Below are 26,978 nucleotides of genomic sequence, written 5' to 3'. Positions count from 1 at the left end.
GACTTTCTGAATCTGTGCTTTGTGCTTAGCTCTCAAATTCCACCGCTTTACTCCCCACCAACTCCTAAACTCTCAGGAACCTCCCAGTTTCTTCTCCCTGACCCCGCTGTATTACAAGACTATTTTTTTCAAACCACCCCTTACCCAGCACTATTCTCTTACTGTGCGTCCCTCATCACCTCCAGCTTGAGCAAAATTCATTCCTATTCTTTGTGACCAAAGTTGTTCTGAACTTTTATCTTCTTTTTCAGAAATTACCTATTATAATTTTCGTTAATACTTACTCCAATCTTCCCTATTATTGACACTGGTCCCCACTTTCTCCTTCTATGGATATGCCTCTGCAAGGTGTTTCTAGCCGACATTTATCATTAATGATGAGTCCAGATTTCAAATTTATTTTTTCCCATGTTCCCAATATTCAATTTCTACCAGAAAATACAGACCCATATAATAATATCATTATTAATAATTTGCATGTCTAATGTGAAGAATTGAAAGCTCCCAAAAGTGGGGATGGTTGCACAACATTGTGAATGTAATTAACACTACTGAATTGTACACTTAAAAATGGTTAAAAGAGTAATTTTATTTTTTATTATTATTATTTTTTGGCCGTGCGGCTTGCGGAGTAACCGGGGATTGAACCCGTGCCCCCTGTGGTGGAAGTGCAGAGTCGTAACCACTGGACTGCCAGGTAATCCCTGAAGTATGTTTTATTACAATAAAAAAGTACAAGAACAACCTCCCTAAGGTTTTTTGTTTGTTTGTTTATTTATTTTTGGCTGAGTTGGGTCTTTTTTGCTGTGCACGGGCTTTCTCTAGTTGTGGCGAGCAGAGGCTACTCTTTGCTGTGGTGCACAGGCTTCTTGTTGCAGAGCTCAGGCTCTAGGCACGCGGGCTTCAGTAGTTGTGGCTCACAGGCTCTAGAGCGCAGGCTCATAATTGTGGCACACGGGCTTAGTTGCTCCGCGGCATGTGGGATCTTTCCAGACCAGGGCTCGAACCTGTGTCCCCTGCATTGGCAGGCGGATTCTTAACCACTGCGCCACCAGGGAAGTCCCCAGGTTTTTTTATGTAACAAAAAAAAGAGAAAGGTCTATGCTTTCATATTACGTAACTAGTAAAGCTGTCCCAGCTCCTAGTGCTAATGTGTATTTTTCCCCTGTCCTGTAAGCTGTACTGGTATCTCTTCTAATCCATTTCTGTTTCAAATGAGATGCACCTTACAGATTTAATTTATCACGTAATGGCCCTCAACTCCAAAACTCAATCCAGACCTAGGATGGAAAGTTTATATACATGATAACCGACAAGTCTAGTGACTTAAACATCCAATTATTTCTTCTCTACTCAGCTGGTTACAACTAAACTACTCAACCTACAGATGTTATTACACTCACTCTCAGAGATCTTACCCAACCTCAGAGTTTTAACTACCATTTATATGTAGTCATTGGGATGACTCCTAATCTCCAGCCCTTCCCACCCACTCTCCAAATCTATTGATCCATATTTCCCACATCTCCACCTGTATATCTAACTGGCATCTATTTATCATATCCAAAACAAAATTCCTCATCTTCTTTCCCAAACATGCTACTCCTGCAACCTTTCCTCATTTCATTAAATCACAACTCCAACCTCAGTCCATAAACCTTGAGTAATTTCCTAATTAATCTCCCTGCTTTCTCTTGCTTCCTACTTTCGTTCCTAATATGGCAGCCAAAGCAATTCTTTAAAACCTAAAACAAATCTTGTCACACCTTATCCCCAAACCCTTCAATGGCTTCCCATATCACTTGGGGGAATTCTTAAAATGGTCTACTGGTTTCCTGTTATATCTCTGGCCTCAACTCCTAGAACTTCCTTCAGTCACACTGGCTTCTTTGTTCCTCATAAATACCTGGCATGATTCCCTCAGGGCCTCTGCACATGCTGTTCTTTCCACCTGTACTACTTTTCCCCTAGATATTCCATGTAACTTCCTCTTTCTATATCCTTCTTCAGGTTTTCCACAAATGTAAGCTTCTCAAGGATACCTTTTCTGGCTGTAATATTTAAAATTACTACCCACTCCACCCTCACCCCTACCAAAACTCACTATCTCTTTTCTCTCCTTTAATTTTTTCCACAGCATTTACCAGTGCTTATAATATATATAAAATGTTTTTATTATTAGTTTCCCCCCACTAGAATGTAAGCTCCATGAAGGTAGGAATTATCTGTTTTGTTCATTTGATATGTCACTTGACTCTGAATAGATGATATACAATGGTGGCTCTACTTAAAGACCAAGCCTTTCTATGTCTGTCTTTCACTGCTAGAATAGATAGCAACTAGTGGCCAGAGGCTAAAGAAATGGAGAAAAATGAATCCCTTCCCTCAATGAATGTACTATTTCATGGAATGAATGTGAACCTAATAGTAAAATAAATAACATACACAAATAAAAAGTAGGGATGCAGAAGAAAGACAGACCATGTTTGTCAGAGATCATGAGGGAAGGAAGTAATTGAACAGGCTTTTGACACAGCCAAGCATGGGCCAGGGCAAACACACATACATGTATACACACGCATGCACAGGTGCACATACACACAAACACACACACACACACACAAATAAGGAAACTCAGCTTGGTCAAAGAACAAAGAATTGTCCAGTTTGCCTGTCTTAAGATTCTTGACCCCCCTCTCCTTGACTCCCCAACACTTGTATGGCAGACCACTGACCAATAACATTAGAGAAATAGGTCAAGGTTATATCGTGAACAGTTTCAATCTTGGGCTAAAGAGTTTAGACTTAATTTAGTGGCTAATAAGAAACTGGTGACAGCTATGTTTTGGAAGACTTAATCAGGGAGAGATGAATACAATAATTGGGAAGACAGTCACTGACAGATCTGACAGTAAAGAAGCCAGTTAGGAAGCTTTTGCAATAATCCAGGCAAGAGAGTTGGTGAGAGCATGAAAACATAATCAGAAAGAAAATGGATGGAGGAGATAGCACCTTCTGGGCTTGCTAAGGAATTAAATATGGAAGGCAAGGAATAGGATAAGTCAAAACTGATGCAAAGTTTTTTGCTAAGGTGGTTAAAAGACTTGATGGACCATTAACAGAAGAGGGAAAACAGAAAGAGGGACTGGTTTGGGACTTCCCTGGTGGTGCAGTGGTTGAGAATCTGCCTGCAAATGAAGGGAACACGGGTTCGAGCCCTGGTCCAGGAAGATCCCACATGCCACGGAGCAACTAAGCCCGTGAGCCACAACTACTGAAGCCTGTGCGCCTAGAGCCTGAGCTCTGCAACAAGAGAAGCCACCGCAATGAGGAGCATGCGCACCGCAACGAAGAGTAGCCCCCGCTCGCCGCAACCAGAGAAAGCCCACGCGCAGCAACGAAGACCCAATGCAGGCATAAATAAATAAATAAATTTTTTTAAAAAGTCTTCATTGAATTTGTTACAATACTTCTTCTGTTTTTTGTTGTTCTTTTTTTAATATAAATTTATTTATTTATTTATTTTGGCTGCGTTGGGTCTTTGTTTCTGCGCGCAGGCTTTCTCTGGTTGCGGCGAGCGGGGGCTACTCTTCGTGGCGGTGCGCAGGCTTCCCTTATTGCAGAGCACGGGCTCTAGGCACGCGGGCTTCAGTAGTTGCGGCTCACAGGCTCTAGAGCGCAGGCTCAGTAGTTGTGGCGCACGGGCTTGCTTGCTCCGCGGCATGTGGGATCTTGCCGGACGAGGGCTCGGACCCGTGTCCCCTGCATTGACAGGCGGATTCTTAACCACTGCGCCACCAGGGAAGCCCCTGCTTCTGTTTTATGTTTTGGTTTTTTGACCATTGAGGCATGCGGGATCTTAGCTCTCTGACCAGGGATTGAACCCGCACCCCCTGCAGTGGAAGGCGAAGTCTTAACCACGGGACCACCAGGGATGTCCCAGGCAGTTTTTTTAAAAATATGGGCAATACATGAATACCATAAAGACTGGATATAGCAATAACTACCTAAAAAGCCTTCTTTGGGGACTTCCCTGGCAATCCAGTGGTTAAGACTCCACACTCCTAATGCAGAGGGCACAGGTTCTTTCCCTGGTAGGGGAACTAAGATCCCACATGCCATAGGGCGCGGCTTAAATAAATAAATAAATAAATAAATGTAAAAAGCCTTCTTTGAAAGTTTCACCCAACCCCACACATACCCTGACATTTCATGAAACAGGAGTAAATCAATGTGCCTTTTATTATATTGTTGTTGTTGTTGTTCGTGGTAGAAAAGTTTTTTTTTTTTTAATTTTTATTTATTTATTTATGGCTGCATTGGGTCTTCCTTTCTGTGCGAGGGCTTTCTCCAGTTGCGGCGAGCGAGGGCCACCCTTCATCGCAGTGCGCGGGCCTGTCACTATCACGACCTTTCTTGTTGTGGAGCACAGGCTCCAGATGCACAGGCTCAGTAGTTGTGGCTCACGGGCTCAGCTGCTCCGCAGCATGTGGGATCTTCCCGGACCAGGGCTCGAACCCACGTCCCCTGCATTGGCAGGCAGATTCTCAACCACTGCGCCACCAGGGAAGTCCAGAAAAGTCTTTTATTATATTAGTCAGGCCCCACCTGGCCTGGCCTAGACCTGGGCGCAGGAGTAGCTGAGAAGAGCCCGTCCCCCTCCCTACTATTCCAGCTTCTCTTTGTCCTGCTTCTGCTCCTCCTCCAGCACCAGGGTTCGTTCTCTCTCTTTCACCCGCTGGACACCCCAGTAGGTGACAAACAGGATGGCCAGTGTGGTCTGGGGGAACCCTGTGAGTAGCAGGCACTGGGCGACCAGCTCTGTGAACTCAAGGCTGCTCAGGCTTACAAGGTTGTACATGATGATGGCCCAGAAGTTCATGGCCCCAAAGATGGCTGAGACCCTGCGGGACATCTGCTCCCACAGAGAGGCCTCAATTTGCGCTAGGGACCCCCACTCTGCCAGTTTCTGTACCCAGAGCTCAAAGTTGAGGCCAAAGCAGTTAAGACATGACCACAGGTAGGCATTATCACAAGGCCCAAGCCACAGAGTGGTGATGTCAAATGTGGCCACATTGGCCCCCAACTCTGGAATGACCACAGAGTGCTCCCCACCAATGTGGTCATACATGTACATGCAAAGCCAGTTGTTGATGCCACTGTCAAAGTGCGATTCCACGAAGACATAGTGCTGTGATGAACTTGGGAGGCTGGGGAGGGTCCAAGTGGTTGCAACGGTGTTGACGATGCTGAAAAAGATGGCCGCCTTTACCCACTCATATACCAGGTTTGAGTAGGCTAGGCCAGCCGGGGACAGGGGGTCGTCCCTGCCGCGGGGGCATTACACCTTCCCCCAACCCCCACTCCGACCTGGGCCTCCCAAAATCAAGGGGAGGCTCCATTTTAATAAACATTGTCATGGACCTTAGCTATCTTTATTTTATTTATTTATTTATTTATTTATTTATTTATTTATTTATTTATTTATTTATTTATTTATTTATTTACTTTTGGCCACACTGTGCGGCTTGCAGGATCTTAGTTTCCCGACCAGGGATCTAGCCCGTGCCCCCTGTAATGGAAGCCCAGAGTCCTAACCACTGGACCACCAGGGAATTTCCTTAGCTATCTTTAAGTTAGGCTAGGTAGTCTCTTTTAGACCACAGATCATTAACATTTATTTACTTATATTTACCAGGAATAAGCATCATATATCACAGATGCCTTATAATTTAAATAATTTTGGAGTCATATATAATTTATCCGATATATAACACATGATCTTTGCTCCTTTAGTAGCATTTGTACACTCTTTTATATGGTTTGATTTTTTTTTTTTTTTTTTGGTGGAGCTGCACAGCTTGTGGGATCTCAGTTCCCCAACCAGGGATTGAACCTGGGCCACGGCAGTGAAAGCCTGGAATCCTAACCAGTAGGCCACCAGGGAACTCCCTGATTTTTTTTAAAAGCATACTTTGGTTATGTTTTGACCTTAGGTAATTAGATCTTAAGAAATTGCATAAGATAAAGATGATTCTTATTATTTTTGACTCTAGAAATAATATTAGATATGCTTAAGTTGTGCCGTCAGCTTTCCATGGCTAGTGTACAGTTGAAAAAGTTTGTGAACATGAGATAAAGTTTAATCAGGAAAGCAGGAATTTTAGGAAACAGCTTCAGGTTTCTTTTTTATTACGGCATTAGTAATCTGGTATTCAAAAAATGAAAAGTGACATTTTTTAATCAAATCTTTTTCTACAGTCCTCCAAAGCTGTACATTAAGTTTCTAACAGAGTATAGTGAAAAAGAACAGAAACATTGAATGTCTGTTTCTCTACTTAGTAGGTAAGTGATCTTTTTTTCTAAATTTTATTTATTTTTTGGCTGCCTTGGATCTGCGTTGCTGTGCATGGGCTTTCTCTAGTTGCAGTGAGCGGGGGCTACTCTTCATTGTGGTGCACCGGCTTCTCATTGAGGTGGCTCCTCTTGTTGCGGAGCACGGGCTCTAGGTGCGTGGGCTTCAGTAGTTGCAGCACACGGGCTCAGTAGTTGTGGCTTGTGGGCTCTAGAGCACGAGCTCAGCAGTTGTGGCGCAGCATGGGCTTAGTTGCTCCGCAGCATGTGGGATCTTCCCAGACCAGGGCTTGAACCCGTGTCCCCTGCATTGTCAGGCAGATTCTTAAACACTGCTCCACCAGGGAGGTCCTGTAAGTGATCTTAAAGACAATAAATACCTGATATTCAGTTTCTAACCTGTAAAAATATGGGTGATCCCCCAGATATGATATGGATATCAAATAAAATCATTTAGACAAAGGACCTACCACAGTGCACAGCACATAATATGTGCTATATTCCTTTCACTTCCTTTGTATGTGCACCCCTAGACCTGCAGAACAGATCATTATTCTTTCAATCCATACATATTTACTCTCCACCTACTGTGCGCCAGGTGTTATGTTAGATGGTCAAGCTATGAAAATAAGATAAAATTCCTACAAAGACTTTTGTAAGAGAGCAAGCAGTTACAAAAAAGTAAGTATAATTTGTCAGTATCTGTCCAGTATTAAGGGTATGCATAGAGTACTATAAGGAGCAAAGAGGGAAGAGACCAGTTCTCTTGGGGTGGGGTTGTGGGGGGAAATTAAGAAGACCTAGAGAGTTGAGCTGAGCCTTGAAAAATGAGTAAGAGTTTTCTGAATATTTCAGAAGAGGAACTACATCATCTCAGTGTAGTTACAATTAGATATAGCAATGAACTGGAAATTATTTAGAGAACTGATCTAATTTATTTTTGTTGTGGTTCATCACGTATTTCTTGTACAGGTGCTAGGCATCAAATATACAATAGTAAATAAAAACTTGGTTCCTGCACTTCAGGGAGCTTATATTCTAGTGGGAAAGAGATCTTAATCAAGTAACCACAGAAATTTATGTAAAATTTAAACTGGAATAAGTACTTTGGGGAACTAAGTTCCCACATGCTGCACAGCGCGGCCAAAAAAAAAAAAAAAAGACCATAAAACAGGGATTGACCTAAACCAGTTTAGAGAAGACTTCCTTAAGGAAATGATACTTGAACCCAAAGGTGAAGAATGACTAGGGCTTAACTGAGGAAAGGAAAAAGAAAAAGCATTCCAGAAAAAAGAAACAGAGCTTATGGTGGAAGAGTTTGGTGTCTTCAAGGGTCTGATCACAACTTCAAATACATTACCATGCTATGTCCTTCCAGGCTTCAGGCAGGTCACTCACATTGACAAATGTGTAAGACAATAGAGGGAGCTGCTAGACTGAAGAACTGTAAAGTGCTTGCTTTGCCTAAAATGAAACTTTTCTGCAAATGAAATTTACTGGTTTACAAGAGTGGAATTATTGGTTTGTAATTACAGAAGAAAGCCACTGAGACTGGAGTGAGAAGAACTAGGATGTTTATCATATAAGATGAGATAGAGAAATAGGTCAAGTCTTACAGCCACTGGCAGCCTTGTAGCCCCTGTAGGAGTCTTGACATTTTCCTAAAGCAATATGAAGCCAGTATTAAGCTGTGGTTGACATGGTGAGGTGTGTATTTCAAAATGATCATTCTGCTCATGGCTTGGACAATGGAATAAGGACAAAAGTGGACGTGAGCACACTATTGCAAGATGTGGCAACTGGTCTAGAGTACAGGCCATGGGAGTGGAGGGAAGAAGATGGATTTGAGACACACTGAAGTGATGAAATGGACAGAACTTGGTGATGGATTCAATTAGGGGGTGAGGAAAGGGAGATAAAGATAATTCCTAGGTTCCTGGTTTACATGACTGGATGGGGAATTCCCTGGCATTCCAGTGGTTAGGACTCCGTGCTTCCACTGCAGGGGGCATGGGTTCGATCCCTGGTCAGGGAACTAAGATCCCACAAGCCACGTGGCGCGGCCAAAAAGAAACCCACAAAAAACACGACTGGATGGACTCACTGAGGCAGGAATCACTGGAAGAGGATCAGTTTGTTGTTGCTTTAGGGCAAAGCGGAAGGACAGGGGAGAGGATGAGTTGCTTGGTTGGGACACACTGAGTATGCGGAGGCCTCAGAGACATCCAAGAGGAAATATTAAAGAGTAGAATATATAAGGAGCAGCCCGGGCTGAAGATATAATATTAGTAAGTCAAGCCTAAAGAGAGAGAGTGAGAACCTAGAACTCAGCCTTGAGTAACTGCAACACCTAATGGCCAGTTGGAGAATGATGAGGCGGTAAAGGAGATAGAGGGGTAGCTAGAGATGTGTGTGGGTGAGGGGGTGGGGGGGTAGGATAGAAGCCAATGGAAAGGAGTGTTTTAAGAGTAATGTAGTATTGGAAACGTTGAGTTTAAGATGTCTATGAAGGATCTAAGCTGAAATATTCTGGGAATTCCCTGGCTGTCCAGTGGTTAGGACGCCGCATTTCCACTGCAAGGGGCACGGGTTCAACCCCTGGTCGGGGAACTAAAATCCCGCAGGCACGTCCAAAAAAAAAGAAACGTCTGGAGCAATGGGATTCAGTCTAGAGAGGTAAATTTGGAAGTTTGGGGCATTTACGTTACAACTTAAAGCCATGTTTATTTAGAAAGCATAGTATAATGTGTAAAGACATTACTCAATCAACGGTAGCAATTGTTATTCACACACTTGAGCAATAATAACACTGATGGATTTACTTAGTGTTTTTCTCTGAGAAGATAAAAACACTTTGGAGATATTATCCAATTGCTTCTGTCAGTCAGTATTTGACCTGTCAGCAATATTTATTGAGGGTATTATAGTACTAGGTCCTATAAAAAGATAAGACACAAAAAAAATAGAAGATATGAGTCTTACCCTTAAGCTTTCACATAGTTGGGGGAACAAAATATTGACATATGCAATACTAATGAGCAGAGTCAAAATTACATAATCAGTGAGTACAAATTAATAAAGTTCAACACTATTCTTCATGAATGCTGAGGAGAGGTGATAATTCAGAGGTTATCTGTGTTTGGTGGGGTTGTTTAAGAACAATTTCCTGGAGGAACTGAGTTGTCAGTGGATTTTAAATAATAGAATTCTACAGATGATGAAGGCCTTAGAAACCTTTAAGACAATGATAACTATTTTTGAAATGCCTCTTATATATAAGAGGAGGGAATGGGAAAGGGACCCACAGAGTCCCAGCTTTGTGTGAGCCTGTAGTAGGTGCTTTCCATTTTCTGTCAGGTTTAAGGTATTGTGACACTGTGAAGTTTATCAAGAAATTAGCCTCATTTGTGCAAATATATAGAATTACATAATCGCAGTCACAGAGTTTAAAAAGGACCTCTGAGAGGCATTTATTTATTTATTTTTAAACTTTTTGGCTGCGTTGGGTCTTCGTTGCTGCGCATGGGCTTTCTCTAGTTGTGGCGAGCAGAGGCTACTCTTCATTGTGGCATGCAGGCTCAGTAGCTGTGGCGCACGGGCTTCGTTGCTCCACAGCATGTGGGATCTTCCAGAACCAGGGCTCGAACCCGTGTCCCCTGCATTGGCAGGTGGATTCTCACCAACTGTGCCACCAGGGAAGTCCTCTGAGAGGCATTTAACAAAGTTTCTTGAGCTATTGGGTATCTGCTTTGTGCTAAGTCCTGAGCTAGCACTGGGAATATAAAAAAAGGAAGATAAGTCCTTTGAGAGACATACGGTTTGGTAACTGGAGTGGAGTGTGTCAGAAGTGCTATGACAGAGGTCTGGGGCTGCTGCAGAAGCAGTGTGGAGAGAGCTATGAAGCTCCTAATTCCGCCTGGGTTATTACATGAGGCTTCACAGACAAGGAGTTTTGTGAGCTGGGTTTTGAGGGATGAAGATAAGTTTGCCAGGTTGGCAAGAATGAGAATAATGTAGAGGAAGGAGAGGATGGAACCGGAGGGAGAAGGACATTCCAGGCAGACCTGTATCTGTCCCAACTTTTTCATCCCCTCTATTCACAGAGCTGGAGAAAGTATGTTTGTTAGAACAGACTCACCAGATAATCAAGACAGCTTTAAATGAATTCTCAGAGGGGAGGAAGAAAACATTCAGGAATAATTCAGTCAGTTGTTTTTAATGTGCCTACTATGTAGAGGTCACGATGTATGAGGCAACAAGAAGGAAGAATCAGCGGAGCAGGTCCCAGAATGTCTCAGGTGAAAAATGCAAAAAAAGAGGTCAGGAACACAGCACAGTTCTTCAGGGGTTAGAGATAATGGGCTGCAGTTACAGAGCAAAACCTTCAGGGCTGGGGACTTCCCTGGCGGTCCAGTGGTTAAGACTCCGTGCTTCCAATGCAGGGGTCGCAAGTTGGATCCCTGGTCGGGACACTAAGATCCCACATGCCACGGGGTGAGGCCAAAAAGTTAAAACAAAACAAAACCAAAAAAAACCCCATTCATTCATGGCTGGAGAGTCAGCTTTGGAAGTCTTCGGCTGGACCAGGAGTCTCGAAGTGTTTGCAGTGCCAAGAGAGGTCTGAAGAAGGAAGCATCCAGAGAAAGAAGATGGTGAAGGCATTTTGGTTGGACTTATAGGAGGAGAACCAGGATGGCCTATAGGTGTCACAGAATTCCAGGACTGAGGAATTTCAAAATGTAGGGGGAAAAAAAGAGAATGAAGCTGTGTTGTGAATGTAATGTCAGGAGAGTAGGTCAGTGGACTCAGAAATAAACAGATGTTATAGGAACAAGAAACAGCAAGAAACAGAATTTGTCATGGAGAGAAATAGGGCTAAAGGTAGATGGGAGAGCAAGGTCAAGCAAAGGCATGACCTGGGCATGATAAACATGGACAACCCCTAGACAGCAGAGAAGAAGGTGCTAATAAAGAAGAGACTGAAGATGCTAGAAGGAAGGGCTCATTAATGTAGTAAAAACTGCTTAAATAAAGTAGCATGGAGGGACTTCCCTGGTAGTCCAGTGGTTAAAACTCTGCACTCTCAATGCAAGGGGCCCGGGTTCGATCACTTGTTGGGGAACCAAGATCCCACCTACCACAACTAAGCCTGCATGCCACAACTACTGAGCCCGGGCACTGCAACTAGAGAAGCCCGCGCATTGCAATGAAGACCCAGCACAGCCTAAAAAAAAAAAAAAAAAAAAAGTAGCATGGAGACTAAGCTAAAGGGCACAAGATAATGGACAGCCCCATAACAGGGAAGAAACTTCAGGTAAGGAAGGAAATTGTGCTGTTGAGCAAGGGAGGGAAAGGTTAATAAGAAATCTATTGTGATCATCTTGTAATGTATAGAAATACTGTGCACCAGGAACTAACATAGTGTTGTAGGTCAATTACACTTCAAAAACAAACAAACAAACTCATAGAAAAGGAGATCAGATTTGTGGTTACCAGGAGTGGGGAGTGGGGGGAGGGGGGAGGGGGAATTGGGTGAAGGTGGTCAAAAGGTACAAACTTCCAGTTATAAGATAAATAAGTACTGGAGATATAATGTACAACATGATAAATATAACACTGCTGTACATCAAATATAAAAGTTGTTAGGAGAGTATATCTTAAGAGTTTTCATCACAAGGAAAAAATATTGTTTTTTCTTTTATTTTGTATCTATATGAGATAAAGGTTCACTAAACTTATTGTGGTCATCATTTCATGATGTATGTAAATCAAATCATTATGCTGTACACCTTAAACTTACACAGTGCTGTATGTCATTTATATTTCAATAAAACTGAAGAAGAAAAAAAGAAACCTATTTCTTGAGGGCCTTTTTTTTTTTGGCCGCAGCACTTGGCATGTGAGATCTTAGTTTCTTAGTTTCTTATTTCCCTGACCCCTGCAGTGGAAGGGCAGAGTCTTAGCCAGTGGACCGCCAGGAAAGTCCCTTGAGGGCCTCTCTTGACAGCCTGGGCTATGGGCAGCTTTGGAGGTGAGGCATAGGAAGGCTTAGAACAGGTCCCATGGCAGGAGGATACTCAAAATCTTCCAAAATAGGGATTGCTGAGGAGAAATAAAGACCTCAGGCAGATTTAGGTCTTAAGATTTCAAAGCTGGCTAAGGCTCCCACAGAATTCTGCCGCTTGCAAGCAGCAGAGAACATGAATGATGGGGATATAGAAGTCAAGTCAGGGTGCTTCCAGGTTGAGTTTGGGAGAGGTTAAGTGGACAAATTAATTAGTGGGTTGGAAAGCTTACCATTAAAGTTGCTGGACAAGGCATAAATGGAGAAAATGGCCTATCTTGTCATAGGAAGTAGGGAAGGAGTTTTCACCAAAACCATACTTGATCACACTCAAGTTCTTGATTTGATATACGGTCCTTTTGGAAGCTGACTATATTATAAAAGATCCTGTTTCATTATCATAACTAGACTATATCTTCATGCTCTACAGTTACTACGAAGGTATGCTAATTTTTCCAATTCCTTCCGAAACCAATTCTGGCAATCCCAATTTTTTTTTCTCCCTCACAGTATCAATTTGATTTCCTCTTCCACCTACTCTACTGAGGTGTCTTTTGGTTTGTACCTACCATGTATTGTATGTATCCTGTGTATTCTTGACAATCTTTGGATTCAATTTAGAAGCTTGAGTGAGAAAAAGACCTTAAGTCTGTGTCTGCCAGTAAACTGACCAGTAAATACCAATTCCTGCAAACCTGCTCCGTGCAAATTCTCTGAGAATTCCCTTGGGTCTTTTCTACTTTAAGTTTTCCTTGCCCTCTTGGACTCCTAGCAGAATTGACTGCGTTGTATCTTTTTCAATGCTGAGCTATTATTGCAGGTTTATCTTGCCCAGCCTCCCCTGCTCTTCCAGGACCTTGTAGATTGTAGTGTCCCAGATCACCAAGAGACTATTAACGTTTTCCTACCTACTATTATATTATTTATCTATCCCTGCTGTCTTTATAGAGAATCATAAGTTTGCCTTTCTTATTTGTTTGTACCATTTATACTACTAGGAATGTGTAAGAGTTCCTCATCAACACTTAGTATTGCCAATTTAAGAAATTTTTCCAATGGAATAAAAAAGTTCTTTTTTTGTCAGTGGAGATTATATTCCTTAGGAAAGAAACCGTGTGTGTGTGTGTGTTTGTGTGTGTGTGTGTGTGTGTTTGAGGGGAGTATATATTTTTCCCTAGGACACTGCCTAAGGTAATTAGTAAGCAGGGCAGCTAAGATGAAAGTACAGTTATGTATTTAGGAAGCTATATAAGCACAGTTCCAATACTCACCTTATGTGTATTTTCACATCTCTTTCCTAGAGAGGTGTTTTGAAATAAGACAGGAATTCTTGTTTTGTTATTAAGAAAGAATAGATAAGGATAGTGGGAAATTGCTTAAACATGTATTCTTTGATATTGAGGACTGGAAAGAATTGCATTTTCTTTTTTTCTCCTTGGGTAGACACCTCATGTTATTGTTTAGCTTCCCATGACTTGTTCAACCTTTTAGTTTCTGTTATAATTATCAGACCCCTTTTCTAACAGGTTCAGATGGACATGACGTTGCTAGGTGCTATGTTTAAGTCTCAGATGCCAAGGTGGCTTTCAATGTCATCTACATGCTGATGACTTCCAAATTTGTTTTTCCAAGCTAAACTTCTTTTCCAAACTAAAAATTGTCTCAGACTTGGTCAGTGGGAGTTATCTATTTTTTTTTTTTTATGGGCACTTACAGTTTCCAATTTTTTTTACCATTGTGAAATACAGTGAAATTGTTGTGTTGCCACAGACACAAACCTACCTTCAGGGCCTTTGCACTTGCTCCTTCCTAAGCATAAAATCTTCCCCGGTTTCCTTCCTTAATCTCTTTCAGATCTATTCCATGAGCTGTTCGTTGTATTTAAAATTGCAGCCTTCCCCAGCACTCCCTGTCCCCTTCTCTGCTTTTCTTCCCCTCCCTCTGACCATCACCATCTGACACACTATATGTATTCTGCTTTCTAGCCTTTTTTATTCTCCTGGCCCCGTTCCGTGATTGAATGCAAGCACCACAAGAGCAGAGGTTTCATTTTGCTCACTGCTGTTTCCCCAAAGTATGGAACTGTGCCTGGCACATGGTATGGACTCAACTAATATTTATGGAATGAAGAGAATAAGCATTGCCATGGTCAATTTTTTTTAAATTTATTTTATTTATTTCTGGCTGTGCCTGGTCTTAGTTGCGGCACATGGGATCCTTGTTGAGGCATGTGGGATCTTTCATTGCGGCACACAGGCTTCTCTCCAGTTGTGTGCAGGTTTTCTCTTCTCTAGTTGTGGTGCGCAGGCTCCAGGGCACGTGGGCTCTATAGTTTGTGGCATACGGGCTCTCTAGTTGAGGCCCACGAGCTTAGTGGCGTGAGGGCTTACTTGCCCCAGGGCATGTGGGATCTTAGTTCCTTGACCAGGGATCGCACCCGCGTCCCCTGCATTGTAAGGCGGATTCTTTACCACTGGACCACCAGGGAAGTCCCACCATGGTCATTTTTCTACATCTTTGTGTGATTTTCCCATTTCAATACTTTTTTAAGTTAATCATTTCAATTAATTGACAAAAGCCAAGATATTGCTATTACATGATAGTCTCTCCTTTTGTTCTTTAAGAAAATCAAGTTTTGAGTCAAACTCTGACAAGATATTAGCAATTAGCCTTTTGGAAACAATGACTGAGAAGAGTCCCTTTTTTCAGATAAGATTTATTTTAAACACCACATTTCAAAAAAAAAAAAAAAAAAAACACCACATTTCTTTCTCCAATCAATGTATTTATCTGACTGTAGCACTGAAAACACTGTAGTGCAGCCATTAGTTTGTTCTGCTTGCAAACCCAGAATGTGTTCCTCCTGGGTAGGAAGCAAATTGCATTTAACTCTGTAGGCCTAGCTTCTAACTCAATAATAAGTTTGAATGAATCGATCAGTGAGAAAGGTTGAAAGTTTAGGAATCTTTCTCAAAAGAACAATCTGGTTATGCTTATTAATGCAGGTATAACAAAGAATAAAAATTATGTGCAGAATGGGGGTAGAATGGTGTGGAAGGCAATGATAGAAGGAATCTTTCCCTTCCATTGAAGTTTGACCTGGGAGGAATGATTGTTCCATGAACAGCATTTTCCTTACCACTGTGACTCCATTGAAGATCTGGATTCCCAGATCTGTTTAATAACTGACTGCTGGAAGAAGCAACAGCCATCAAACACTTAGGGAGAAATTCAGATGCCCCAGTCAGTCTTAATTTTGGCATAATGCTACTGGTTATTCCTCCTAATGATAAAAACTTACTTCTTCCTGTGCCTTCATTTCTTCATCCATAAAGTGAATACCGCCAAAGTACGGGGGCAAATAACTAACAAAAATGTTATGACGACCTTTGCAGACATCAAGCTCTGAGTCAAGGGAACACAACCCTCCTCTGGCTTCTCTCTAAGGTGTTGAGAGCAGTTTTCCATTGCTCGCGACGCAGATATGCCTCAATGGTGTCATCTCTGACCTGGCGTCCCATTAATGTACCTATAAACATTCAATTGAGAGACCCTCAGCCCGAGAGTCCCTCGGAGAAAAGATAAGGACAAGAAAACGTTGACAACGCTCTCCCTCTTCAATACTCTCCTTTGACCTCAAAAAAAAAAAAAAAAAAAAAAATGTCAAGAGAGAGGAGGGCCAAGGGGAGGGGTAAGGGTCGAGAGAGGAGTCCAGCTCCAGTTTGGGGAAATCCAGCTCGCGTTTTGCCGCTCGCTCAGTAGTGCAGGGTCCAGGGAAGGCAGAGCCCCAGCTTCGCTCCCTGAGGTCTGTCCTGGGGAGACAGTGCTGCTCCGGGGGGCTGACCTGGCGGGGAGTGGCAGCGCAGTCCGCTCCCGCGCCGCTTTGTGCGCGCAGCCGCTGGGCCCTCAGCTCCCGGGTCTGCCCCCCGGGACGCCCCCCTGCCCCGCCCCAGTCATGCAACTCTACCTGCCTTTCCGCTGTGGACCTTTGGGAAGCAGTCGCCCACCCCGGGGGCTCGGGCCCTGACCCTGCCAGGAGCCGGTAGGTGTTCGCCCGGGGCCCGCCCGCGCCCCTCGCGCCCGCCGGGGCCCCGGGCTCCGAAGTTGTGGGGACGAGAGCAAGTTGGAAAGTTCGCCCGAGGGCTGGTGCAGGCTTGGAGCCGGGGGGACGCGCGCAGCCCTCGGAGCCTGAGGGGACCAGTGGTGAGTTGGGGTTGGGGCAGAGGGCAGGGGTCCGGGGAGCCACACGCGGAGGCCAGAAGGCGTTGCGAGGGACAGTGCACCGCTGAGGCTGGACGTGGGCCGGGGCTCGGCGTCCGCGGGGCCGCCGGGGCCGCGGGGGTGGGCCCGCTCCCCGCGGCGACCCCCCCACCCAGGGCTGCTTGGGGCGCTTTTGTTGCGGGTGGTAAACAATGCCCCCCGGCCGGAGGACGCGGCTGCGGCGCCGGGTGGGGAGAGCTGGAGCGCCTCGAGGTAGGACCCCGGGCTCCGCTGGAAACCGGATTGGGGGGGAGGGCAAGTGCGGCCTGGGGCGGGGGGGATGCCTGACTGGGCCGGCGATTGATGCGCCTCGGGCTGAGGAGAGGGAAGAGTCATAGGGCAAGTTGCGGGTAGGGAACCCTGGCTGTCCCACGCTCAAGCGCACCCCCGAACAAGTTTTCTCCTTCCCCTAGGCTGATATAGGGGGCCGGTTCCCTGAGAAAACATTTGGCACTTGCCTCCTTGAGCTTTCCCGGGAGGGGGCTTCAGGGACGTAGCTTTTGGGGTGGAGGTAGTAGGAGAGTCTTGCCAGAGGCTGACCTGGAGTTACGCTGATCCGGGAAGAAGGGAGTGGAGTAATAGAACAGTGTTCTGTCAAAATGGCCTTCTAAAAACTCTTAGGAGCGCCACTCGGTCGCCGAACGCGCTGGCTTGCCGTCGCATCAGTCCCACTAGGGCGGAATCCCGGAGCGGGCCCCAAGGATGAGAGGTCCGCAGAGCCGGGTGCCGGGGACCGGCCGGGCGGCACGTGAGGGGCCGGGGCTGGGCTAGGTCTCTCGCCGTCTCCCCCTCACCCCTCTCTTCTCTTCCTCCCCTCCCCTCCCTCCCTCCCTCCCTCTCACCCACACTCCCAAACGATTCAGCTACTAGGGGCTACAGAAAGTGGTCGGGAAGTTGCTGGCCTGCCCCAGTACACTTTCCGCGGTAATGGAGAACACAGATTGGGCTTTTCTGACCCAATAAAAATTAATGTATCAACAAGAGAACAGATATTGCTTGAACTAGGAGTCTTTTCCCCCGCCGGCAACTCGTCCTCCTCCCAAATTAACCAGGTCGCTCCAGTGCCTCTTTCTCTCCTCGCCCGTAACACTCTCGGGCACACAATGAGCTGCATGATATATCATAGTAAGGATCAGTTTATAAAGACATGTTTGAAAAGTGTTTCAAGACCCTGAGCGAGGAAAAGATTAGGTGCACAGCCTAGTGTCGGCAGGGTGCGCTGAGCGCTGCACCCACATGAGTTGAAGGGCGGCGCTACAGGGTAGCAACCCCAGGTCCGCCCTGAACCGAAAAGGGACCATCCTTCTTCCCATCTCAACGTTAAAGAGTAAAATAAGAACGTTGGCTTCTTCCGTCCTCACTCAGGATGCCAAAATGAGTATGGAAAAGGTGTTTGTGAACCAGTTAGGGCGAGAGCTTTTTAAGGCATATTAGGAATTTTGTCTACAATTAAACAAGGCGGGTGTGTAGATAAGGAGATGTTTGGGGATTGGTCAGCGTTGTTTCTAAGATCTAAAAGCCTCAGGTAACGTGACGTTGGGTGCGCTTCCTGATTTTATTGGTTTTATTGGTTTGTATTAGTTACACAGGTTAAAGCCCAAGTCCCTTGCCTCCCCAATTAAGAGATCTTAATTAGGTTGGTTGTCAATGTATGACAGTGTTTAAAACAATGTTATGATTTCAATTAAACTTCCGAATCAAGTACGAGAGTTATTAGTATACACTGTATCTCTTTGCAAAGATTGGTAGCTCAGATTAAGAACTCCTGGATCACCGCTTACCATTTTAATGAGGGTTAACTATGGCTCCCAGCTCTGGTCTTCCAGAATTGATCGGTTGGAGGTTTGGATCACCTCTGTCCCTGCCCTTTGTTTCTCTTCCTCCTCCAATCTTCTTTATCTTGTTCGTCCCTCCCCTCCCCCACCCTCTTCTTTGCCTCTGTATCTTTCCTTCTCTGTACACTTAAGTTTCTCTTTTTCCACCCCCTCCATCTTTCTACCTTTAGTCTTCAGCATTTTGATTCCAGTTGTCTTTTTATATTCTAGCTTTATTACTATATAGTCCTTCCCCTTCCTCTACTTTTTGGCTTTTTTTTTTTTTTTTTTCATTTTAGACATTTTCTTCCTTCTGCTTTTTCCTCTTCTTCCCAATGTGTTTTATGCTTTTCTTGTTTTTGGAATGATCATTCCATCTCCATTTAACTTGTCCCTTCCCTTTTCTGTGGCCCTTTTTGGCCTTTTTTTCTTCGCTCTCTGCAGGGCAGCAGGGGTGTTTTACATATGGAAGGAGCCTTTGACTAAATCTGCTGGCATTCTAGTGAGTTTCCCTCCACAGCCTTTCCATGTGCCGAAGGCTCTCACACTTCCTGTGGTACAAAACTATCTAGGAACAGCAAGCAGCCCGCCCACCTCCTCTTCCTTTAGAACTTAGTTGCTGGAGGAAACTAAGCCAGGTGGTGCCTTTGAAAAAGAAATGTTTTAAGTCTTGTATTTCTCAGTCAAGTGCAGTAGCCTTTAAATTCTAAGGAGCTGAATGGAGTGACTATTAAATCAGAGTTTCTTTTGCAACTAGCTCTATGTATGCAAATACCACTTTTTTGGCCACTGCTGGTGGTGGGAAGGATTGCAGTATAATTTTAAATTGACATGTGGGCTGGATGGTTACATCAGTTCAGCCACTTCCTGCCCAGGGGACTTTGGGAGATCCAGAAGGAGGAGGGGGGATGTAAGTGGGAGAGAATTTTTCTGACACGGTACTGTCGATATTGTCCTTTACAGACAACTGATACAGTTTAGGAAGTCAGCTTTTTAGTTTCTAGGCAAGGTGATCACATCAAATAATTGCTTTTTTCTTTTCTTTTTTTTCTTTTTTAAGACTCTTTAGGGAAAGGCTGACTACTTAGTAAGCTCAGATAATATTGAGGCAAAAGTCTGATCCTGTTTGTTGACCAATTTGGTTAGGTATGTTTAAATTATGTGTGAATAATTAGCAGATCCTTTCATAGGCCCTGGGGCCTGATCTTGCCACTTCTCCACTTTCTCTGTAATCTTATATTTTCTTCTTTGGGCTGGCATCTCTTTTCATGTTTCAAATTATGAGTTGGCCCTTATCTCCTGGACAGTAATATTTGGATCTCATACACTACTCCAGTCCCCTATGTCACAGGACATCTTAGGAAAAAAAAAATTTTTTTTTTAATTGTGGGTTAGGGGTCTTGGTGCCCTCTGGTGAAAAGACTAGTTAAGTAATGTTTTGCATCCCACAGTTGTTGGGAATTTTGTTTGTTTGTTTGTTTGTTTCACTTTGTTTTCTCTTCTAGGAAAACAAAAACTCACAGGATAGTGTCAATTGCATGTGGTTCCCCCTCCGGGGCCTGCTATATATGTTTGATAACAGGGACATTATTCTCTTATTTTCTCTCCAATCATGTTATCCTGTAGCAACCTCAGTAGCACTCAGACTCTTGAATATACTCTAGAGTAGAATAAAACTGATTTTGAGAAATATTGAAATGTCAGTTTTCATCAGAAATGAAAAACAGAAGTGGAATTTGTATTTAATTGTAAATGTATTTTTCTATGACTTAAACACTCTGTAGTAAATAAAAGCACAAAACTAGGAAATAAAGCATTTAATAATGTTTACAAATTAATAAGGAAAATAAATTTCAGAAGATCTGTGCAGATAATTCCATGTTTAAATGTGGATCTATATAATAGAATGGGCTCCTTCCCCCCTCCAGCCCCCACCCCCACCCCAGCCCTGGGGATAATTTAGTTTATTTACGAAAGGGGGTTACATTTCATCAGTGGAGCCAAGTAAAATTAAGATCTTGTGGGAGTCCTTATTTTGTTTCTGATTGTTTTTTTGGCTGGGTGGTACCCAGTGGTTTCTTCCCTGCATTTGGGTTTTTCAGGGGTCATTGGCCTCTTTCACGATCTCATAAAAAGGCTGTTACCATTCAAAGAGGCCACATCTTTCCAATCCATGTTGCTCATACCTTTTCCATTTCCTTGACAGGCTCTTTTTCAAGAGATAAGGTTTGAATAGTAAACATTATCTTAATTACAAGTCTGGATTTCTAAAGCACTTCCATTTAAAAATATAAAAGAATATATGAGACAGAGATCAATTTATAAACTACTTTCAAAAGCAGATCCCGTGACACCCTCTGGCATATTCAGATTACTTGCAGCATATATGAATTTTAATTTTTATGGCTAATTGCAATATTTAGATTATATGCTCTTAATAATTTTTTAGCAAGGTAATCCTGATATAAGCGATAAAGCATGTTTAGACAGATATTGTTGAATTTCTAGAGAATGGAATGGATTGTTTTTTGTTATCCGAAAAAACATCCTTATAAAGATTGCTGACTTTCTGGAGATTAGAATTGGAATGTCTTTTGTTTTCTAAAAATGCTGGTACAAAAAGCAGTGGTCTTTGGAGAAAATATCCTACAGCTTTTCACAGCCAAAGAGGTAGTGCAGCCAAACTTTTTTTTTCTTTTTTTAAGAAAAGGGGGAAAGCCATAAGCTTAGATGCCAAGAACTCAAGTGGAGTATTCTCTGGCCTAGTATTTGTATTCAGCACAGGTTTATCAAAATGTTATTTTTCTTGTGGTTAATGTTATCACTAATGTCTATTTTAAAAGTCTTTCTTAAAGGCTCAATGCTTTGCCTCTAAATGTTGTTCTCTGAGATCTTTTATTATAGTGTGTGAACTACAGCGTGTTAGATGGGAACAGAAACAAAAGAACTAGATCTTGTTTTGCAGGATATGACAGACTAAGGATTAAACTTGTTCTACAATAATGATAACTACCATTAAGCTTATGGCTAGTAATGTTTCTGATCTGGAAATTGAACCCACGTCTACCTAATTCCAAAGTCCTTCTTCTTACCTCAGATATCACAAGGATGACCACTACCACTAGGTTTTCCTCAGAGGAGCCCATTGATATCTCAAAACAACCTCATTTCAGATGCAGAAAACTTGACCTCCTGTTAAGTAGTTTGCTGAAGGACACAGCTGGTGACCACAGATTCAAATTCAGGGTTTTCTGATGTGACACCATCTCTAGCCACTAAAGCAACTAGTGCATCCCAGGATTACCAGGATCAGATGAGTACAACAAAAACAAAACCAAAATTTGAGAATTGGTAGAGGGCTGTCACATTTTTACTTTGCCAAGTAATAACATTAAATAAATAAGCCTATCTCCACCTTTTCACAAAAAAAGGACTTTTATTACTTTATTTATTTATTTGGCTGAGCCTCGCAGCTTGCGGAATTTTAGTTCCCCAGCCAGGGATCGAACCTGTGCCCTTTGCAGTGGAAGTGCGGAATCCTAACCACTGGACTGCCAGGGAATTCTCCACGTTTTTTAGAAAGGACATTTTAATGAGAGAAAACAGGAAAGCATGATTAAATAATAATAAATTCAACCTTATGAAAAACTTTATACGGCCTCTTTTTTTTTTTTTAATAGAAGTGTAGTTGATTTACAGTGTTGTGTTAGTTTCAGGTGTACTCAGCCTTTTTTTTTTTTTTTCTCATTTCACCACAGACTGGTGATCACTTGGTTGCAGACCAGTTTTTGGTAACCATTCTCCTACACCAGATTTTCTTACAAATCCAGCAACGTGTCAACTGTTAAAGAATCCTCACCCAGTTTGTTGTCACACTCTTGATTCCATGATCTTTAGGAAGTCTACTGATATATATTTTTTTTAATTTTTAATTTTTATTTATTTATTTATTTATTTATGGCTGTGTTGGGTCTTCGTTTCTGTGCGAGGGCTTTCTCTAGTTGCGGCAAGTGGGGGCCACTCTTCATCGCAGTGCGTGGGCCTCTCACTATCGCGGCCTCTCTTGTTGTGGAGCACAGGCTCCAGACGTGCAGGCTCAGTAGTTGTGGCTCACGGGCCTAGTCGCTCCGCGGCATGTGGGATCTTCCCAGACCAGGGCTCGAACCCGTGTCCCCTGCATTGGCAGGCAGATTCTCAACCACTGCGCCACCAGGGAAGCCCTACTGATATATTTTGTATGGTGAGCTTCACTCTTCCTCATAGCTTGGTCTTATTTGGGGTCAGGGTAGGCAATCTGAGGAGACAAAAATGCAACTGATGATGACTCTTAGTCAGTCCCCTTTCATTTTCTCCTCTTTTCTTACTTTTCAAATAATAGTTGCTTATCTAGTATGCTTTACTGTTCTAATTATCTCATTTTCTCTTTATTTCCAATTTCTTTGCCTAGGCATTCATCGTGAGACTTTTGGGACCCTTGGTAGAAGGGAGTTTAGAACCATCAGTCTTTGGATTAAGTCGGGTGAAAGAGGAAGGAGGGACATCATTTCTGGGTGTGGGCAGTGCCCGCCACAATGCATTCCTTATACAGAGGAGGTACTCAACAGATATTTGTTGGACCTGTGAGTCTTATTTGTAACCTAATCTGTAAATACTAACTCCCAAGAGTTTATGCTACTTTTGTGTGCATGTATAAAACTCAAAATCTGTGGATGGTTAATTGGAATATGGTATTAATGTTACTGGATCTCCAAAGAGTAGAGTTTCTTGGATAATACAAGCCTCTTCTTCCTCTGGCTTTACCAGCTTTACTGTCCAACAGATGATACCTCTGCCTGTATGGTGATGTGCTTAGGAAAGAGTTTAAGAGATAACTTTTTAAGTATCCAAATTTGTAAAGATTAGGATTTGAGCTTTAAACTACATGTAACTACGATAGTTGTGGTTTCTTTTTTTTTGGTTGCATTGGGTCTTCTCTGCTGCGCGTGGGCTTTCTCTAGTTTTGGCGAGCAGGGGCTACTCTTCGTTGCAGTGCGCGGGCTTCTCATTGCGGTGGCTTCTCTCGTTGTGGAGCACGGGCTCTAGGCGCGCGGGCTTCAGTAGTTGTGGTGTGCGGGCTCAGTTGCTCTGCAGCATGTGGGATCTTCCCAGACCAGGGCTCGAACCCGTGTCCCCTGCATTGGCAGGCGGATTCTTAGCCACTGCGCCACCAGGGAAGTCCGTAATTGCGGTTTCTAATGTAAAGAAACTCCCATGCTTAGCTTATTCAAAGAACTTCATCAACTTAATCAGTTGTCACAGGAATTAAAGGAGCTTTATTTGTGAATCCAGGATTTATAGGATACTTTAGTATGTTTTATGTCTATTATATTTTCCTTTTGCAGTCAGTATTCTCAGTTCCTTTATTTTAATTAATAATTGCTAGTAAATATTCTATTTCAAATGAGGGATTGCATAGGAAGAAGACTCACTCCCAATGTTTTGTCATTGTTATTTCAGACCAAAACCTCCTGCGACTGAGCACAACCATGGTGCATCCGGATTCTCCTCAGAAGTGAGACTTTCCAAAGGACCAATGACTCTGTTCCTCATGCCCTTTCAGTTTTTCCTACTCCGTAGCTATGTCTCGATCTCGCCATGCAAGGCCTTCCAAATTAGTCAGGAGGGAAGATCTAAACAAAAAGAAAAACAGCCAACTGAAGAAGGGATCTAAGCCAGCCAACAAAAATGTGGTGACAGTCAAGACTGTGAGCCCTGGAAAATTAAAGCAATTAATTCAAGAAAGAGGTGTTAAGAAAAAAACAGAACCCAAACTGCCTATGCCAGTCAGAAGCCTTCTGACAAGAGCTGGAGCAGCACGAATGAATTTGGATAGGACTGAGGTTCTTTTTCAGAACCCAGAGTCCTTAACTTGCAATGGGTTTACAATGGCTCTCCGAAGCACCTCTCTTAGCAGACGACTCTCCCAACCCCCAGCGGTCATAGCCAAACCCAAGAAAGTTCCACCTCCTAAGAATCTAGGAAAGCAACATGAGTGTGATTATAAGGTACTTACTGACATGGGAGTAAAGCACGCAGAAAGTGATTCAGTCCCAGTGCAAGACCCCTCAATCCCTCCTGATATAGAGAATCTAATTGGCATACAAAATGCATCATTAATAAAAGATGAGAGCCAAGAGACAACCCAGTCTTGGTCCCAAAGTGTGGAGGATTCCAAAATAAATCGCTCTACTCATAGTGGCCCTGCAGCAGAGGTTCTTTCTGGGTCATTGGAAGGGACACGTGGTGGTGAAGGACTATTCTCTAGAGAGACATTGAATGATATCAGTGATTCCCCTAGAATGTTTGCTCAGGACACTCTCTGTGTTCCTTTGCTCCAAAAAGCAGCCCTCAGGGTTACCTCTGAAGGAAACCCCAGCATTCAGTTAGAAGATTTGGGTTCACGAGTAGAATCTCTTAAGCTATCTGATTCTTACCTGGATCCCATCAAAAGTGAACATGATTGCTGCCCCACCTCCAGCTTTAATAAGGTTGTACCTGAATTGGACCTTAGAAACTGTATGACTATTGGTGGGTCAATATATCCTACCTCATTAATAAAACTCCTCTTGGCAGGTTCAGAACAAGAAACCCTTGGTGCTAAACCAGATCATCAAGAGGTACTCAAATCTACCCCAGATGAACAGGAAGTTCCTGATACCACCCCTGTCCTAGGACAGGCCTTTAGTGCTGTCCCACATCAATGGGAAGTTCCTGGTGCTAACCCAGTTCATGGAGAGCCTCTGGGTGAGACCCCAGACCCACCAGAGATTCCTGGTGCTATTCCAGTCCAAGGAGAGGTCTTTGGTGCTATATTAAATCAACAAGTCCTTGGTATGGGTGGTGGTACTGCCTCAGACCCCGATATCTTTCTTCCTGCTCCTCTTAACCCAATTGCTACCTGTAATGCTCTCCCAGAATGGCCTGAGCCCCAGAGCACTGTTTCATCTGGGCTTGAGGTCCAGGGCACTCTGCAGATTTTGCCTTCGGGCTTAGTTCACACTCCTCAACCATCATCAAACTCAGAGATAAGTTCGGTACCTCCCGCAATGGCTATAAACAATATAGAAAATAAGAAGAAGGTTCATATAAGCTTTCTGCCAGCTAACACTCAGGGGTTCACAATAGCCCCTGAGAGAGGACTCCACCATGCTTCACAGGGCATTGTCCACCTCTCCCAGGCCAGTCCCAGCAAATTGGAAGGAGGGAGCTCCCAGATCAGTGCCACCAGCATGGTTGACATCAACACCACAGTGGTGTCTAGGCCAGTGTCACTTGTCAGTACCTCCTCTTCTCCTTCCTACACAACTTTGCTACCTACTTTGGAAAAGAAGAAACGAAAGCGATGTGGGGTCTGTGAGCCCTGCCAGCAGAAGACCAATTGTGGTGAATGTACCTACTGCAAGAATAGAAAGAACAGCCATCAGATCTGTAAGAAGAGGAAATGTGAGGAACTGAAAAAGAAGCCATCCATCATTGTGCCTTTGGAGGTAAGTAAATACCCAAGGGGCTGGGGACACCTGTGAGACTTAGTAGTGTGATTTGTGTGGAGACAATTTGCTTCTGTATTACATCCTTTTGCTTTGGTAAAATGTTGCTTTAAGTTGCCTATAGGAATTTGTGGACCTACCTGAAGTATATCTTGTTCACTGAGTGATACATGAGCTTATTTTTAGAACTTGTCTCAGAAAACTAGAACATAAAGATTTTCCATTATAAGTTTTGATGGAGAATAGGGAAATTGTATGAAATGTGGTTTTGGAAAGATTTCCACTGTGCCTCCTTTTGGCTAGTTGTGTGTCTTTTTTTGGGAGTTACAGATTTAAAAATTAGGAGAACAAAGTCACTAACTGTCTTGCAGCCTGAGAGACCAGAGGAATTAAACTTCTTTTCTTTTGAAAGAATAAAACTGTCTCTATCTTTAATCTTGAAACTTTGCCTTGGAGGTATAGTAATGATAAAGCTTTCGTCTCAACTTTTGGCTTGTGATTTTCACCTGCTCACAGGATTGTTGAGATTCAATGGTAATCAGAAGTTGAAAATGGTTTTTAAACTCCAAAGTGACATACAAACATTTGTACTTATTATTACAGTTATGAAACTAAGGTAGTAAAAATATTGGTTGACTTAGACTTCGTTTAAAGGATTTTATGGAGGTTGGTTAATACTCAAACTTGCTTTAATTAGAATCCTGTCAGCTATGGTGTTTTATGATTTTTAGATTACTCACTTGAAGTTATATTTATTTTGAGTCTACTATGAATATGGGTGTAGTAGAACAGATTAATTTAAAGTATTATGAACTTAATTTCAGTCAACCTTTTTTCTATTTCATTCTGGACTTAAATTATCTGTCCAAAAATGCTGACTTCCTATTTGACTGACACATTGCAAATAAGAGATCAGACATTTAGCCAATCATGTATTGATGACATTTAAGGTATTTCTAA

At 43.1% G+C, this 26,978-nt stretch overlaps 1 protein-coding gene and 1 long non-coding RNA gene across 17 annotated transcripts in view; one reads left to right on the top strand and one right to left on the bottom strand.

Annotated features, from left to right (window-relative positions):
* Positions 1-5,473: 5,473 nt before the first annotated feature.
* TET1 (tet methylcytosine dioxygenase 1) overlaps positions 5,474-26,978 on the top strand; it is a 141,225-nt gene continuing 119,720 nt past the window's right edge. For 11 of the 16 annotated variants that reach the window (XR_014253295.1, XR_014253296.1, XR_014253297.1 and 8 more), the window contains exons 1-2: positions 16,046-16,621; positions 23,989-26,018. Coding sequence is in view for 11 of the 16 variants with exons in the window: in XM_082424370.1 (XP_082280496.1) it covers positions 24,111-26,018 (1,908 nt within the window). In the remaining 5 variants the exon portion in view is untranslated. Of the gene's footprint in view, positions 6,346-16,045; positions 16,622-16,742; positions 16,892-22,411; positions 26,019-26,978 lie in introns of those variants that run through there. The other 5 variants (XM_082424366.1, XM_082424368.1, XM_082424367.1 and 2 more) reach the window with 5 other exon arrangements.
* LOC309642737 lies at positions 15,972-17,427 on the bottom strand. The gene is made up of 2 exons (XR_014253353.1): positions 17,219-17,427; positions 15,972-16,046 (listed from the first exon to the last, which is right to left on the bottom strand). It is a non-coding gene; the product is annotated as an uncharacterized lncRNA (long non-coding RNA).

The sequence above is a fragment of the Balaenoptera physalus genome (assembly GCF_965194825.1).
Source record: "Balaenoptera physalus genome assembly, chromosome: 14".
NCBI classification, from domain to species: domain Eukaryota; kingdom Metazoa; phylum Chordata; class Mammalia; order Artiodactyla; family Balaenopteridae; genus Balaenoptera; species Balaenoptera physalus.
Note: the sequence above shows the minus strand (reverse complement) of the source record. Positions and strands in the feature narration are given on the sequence as shown.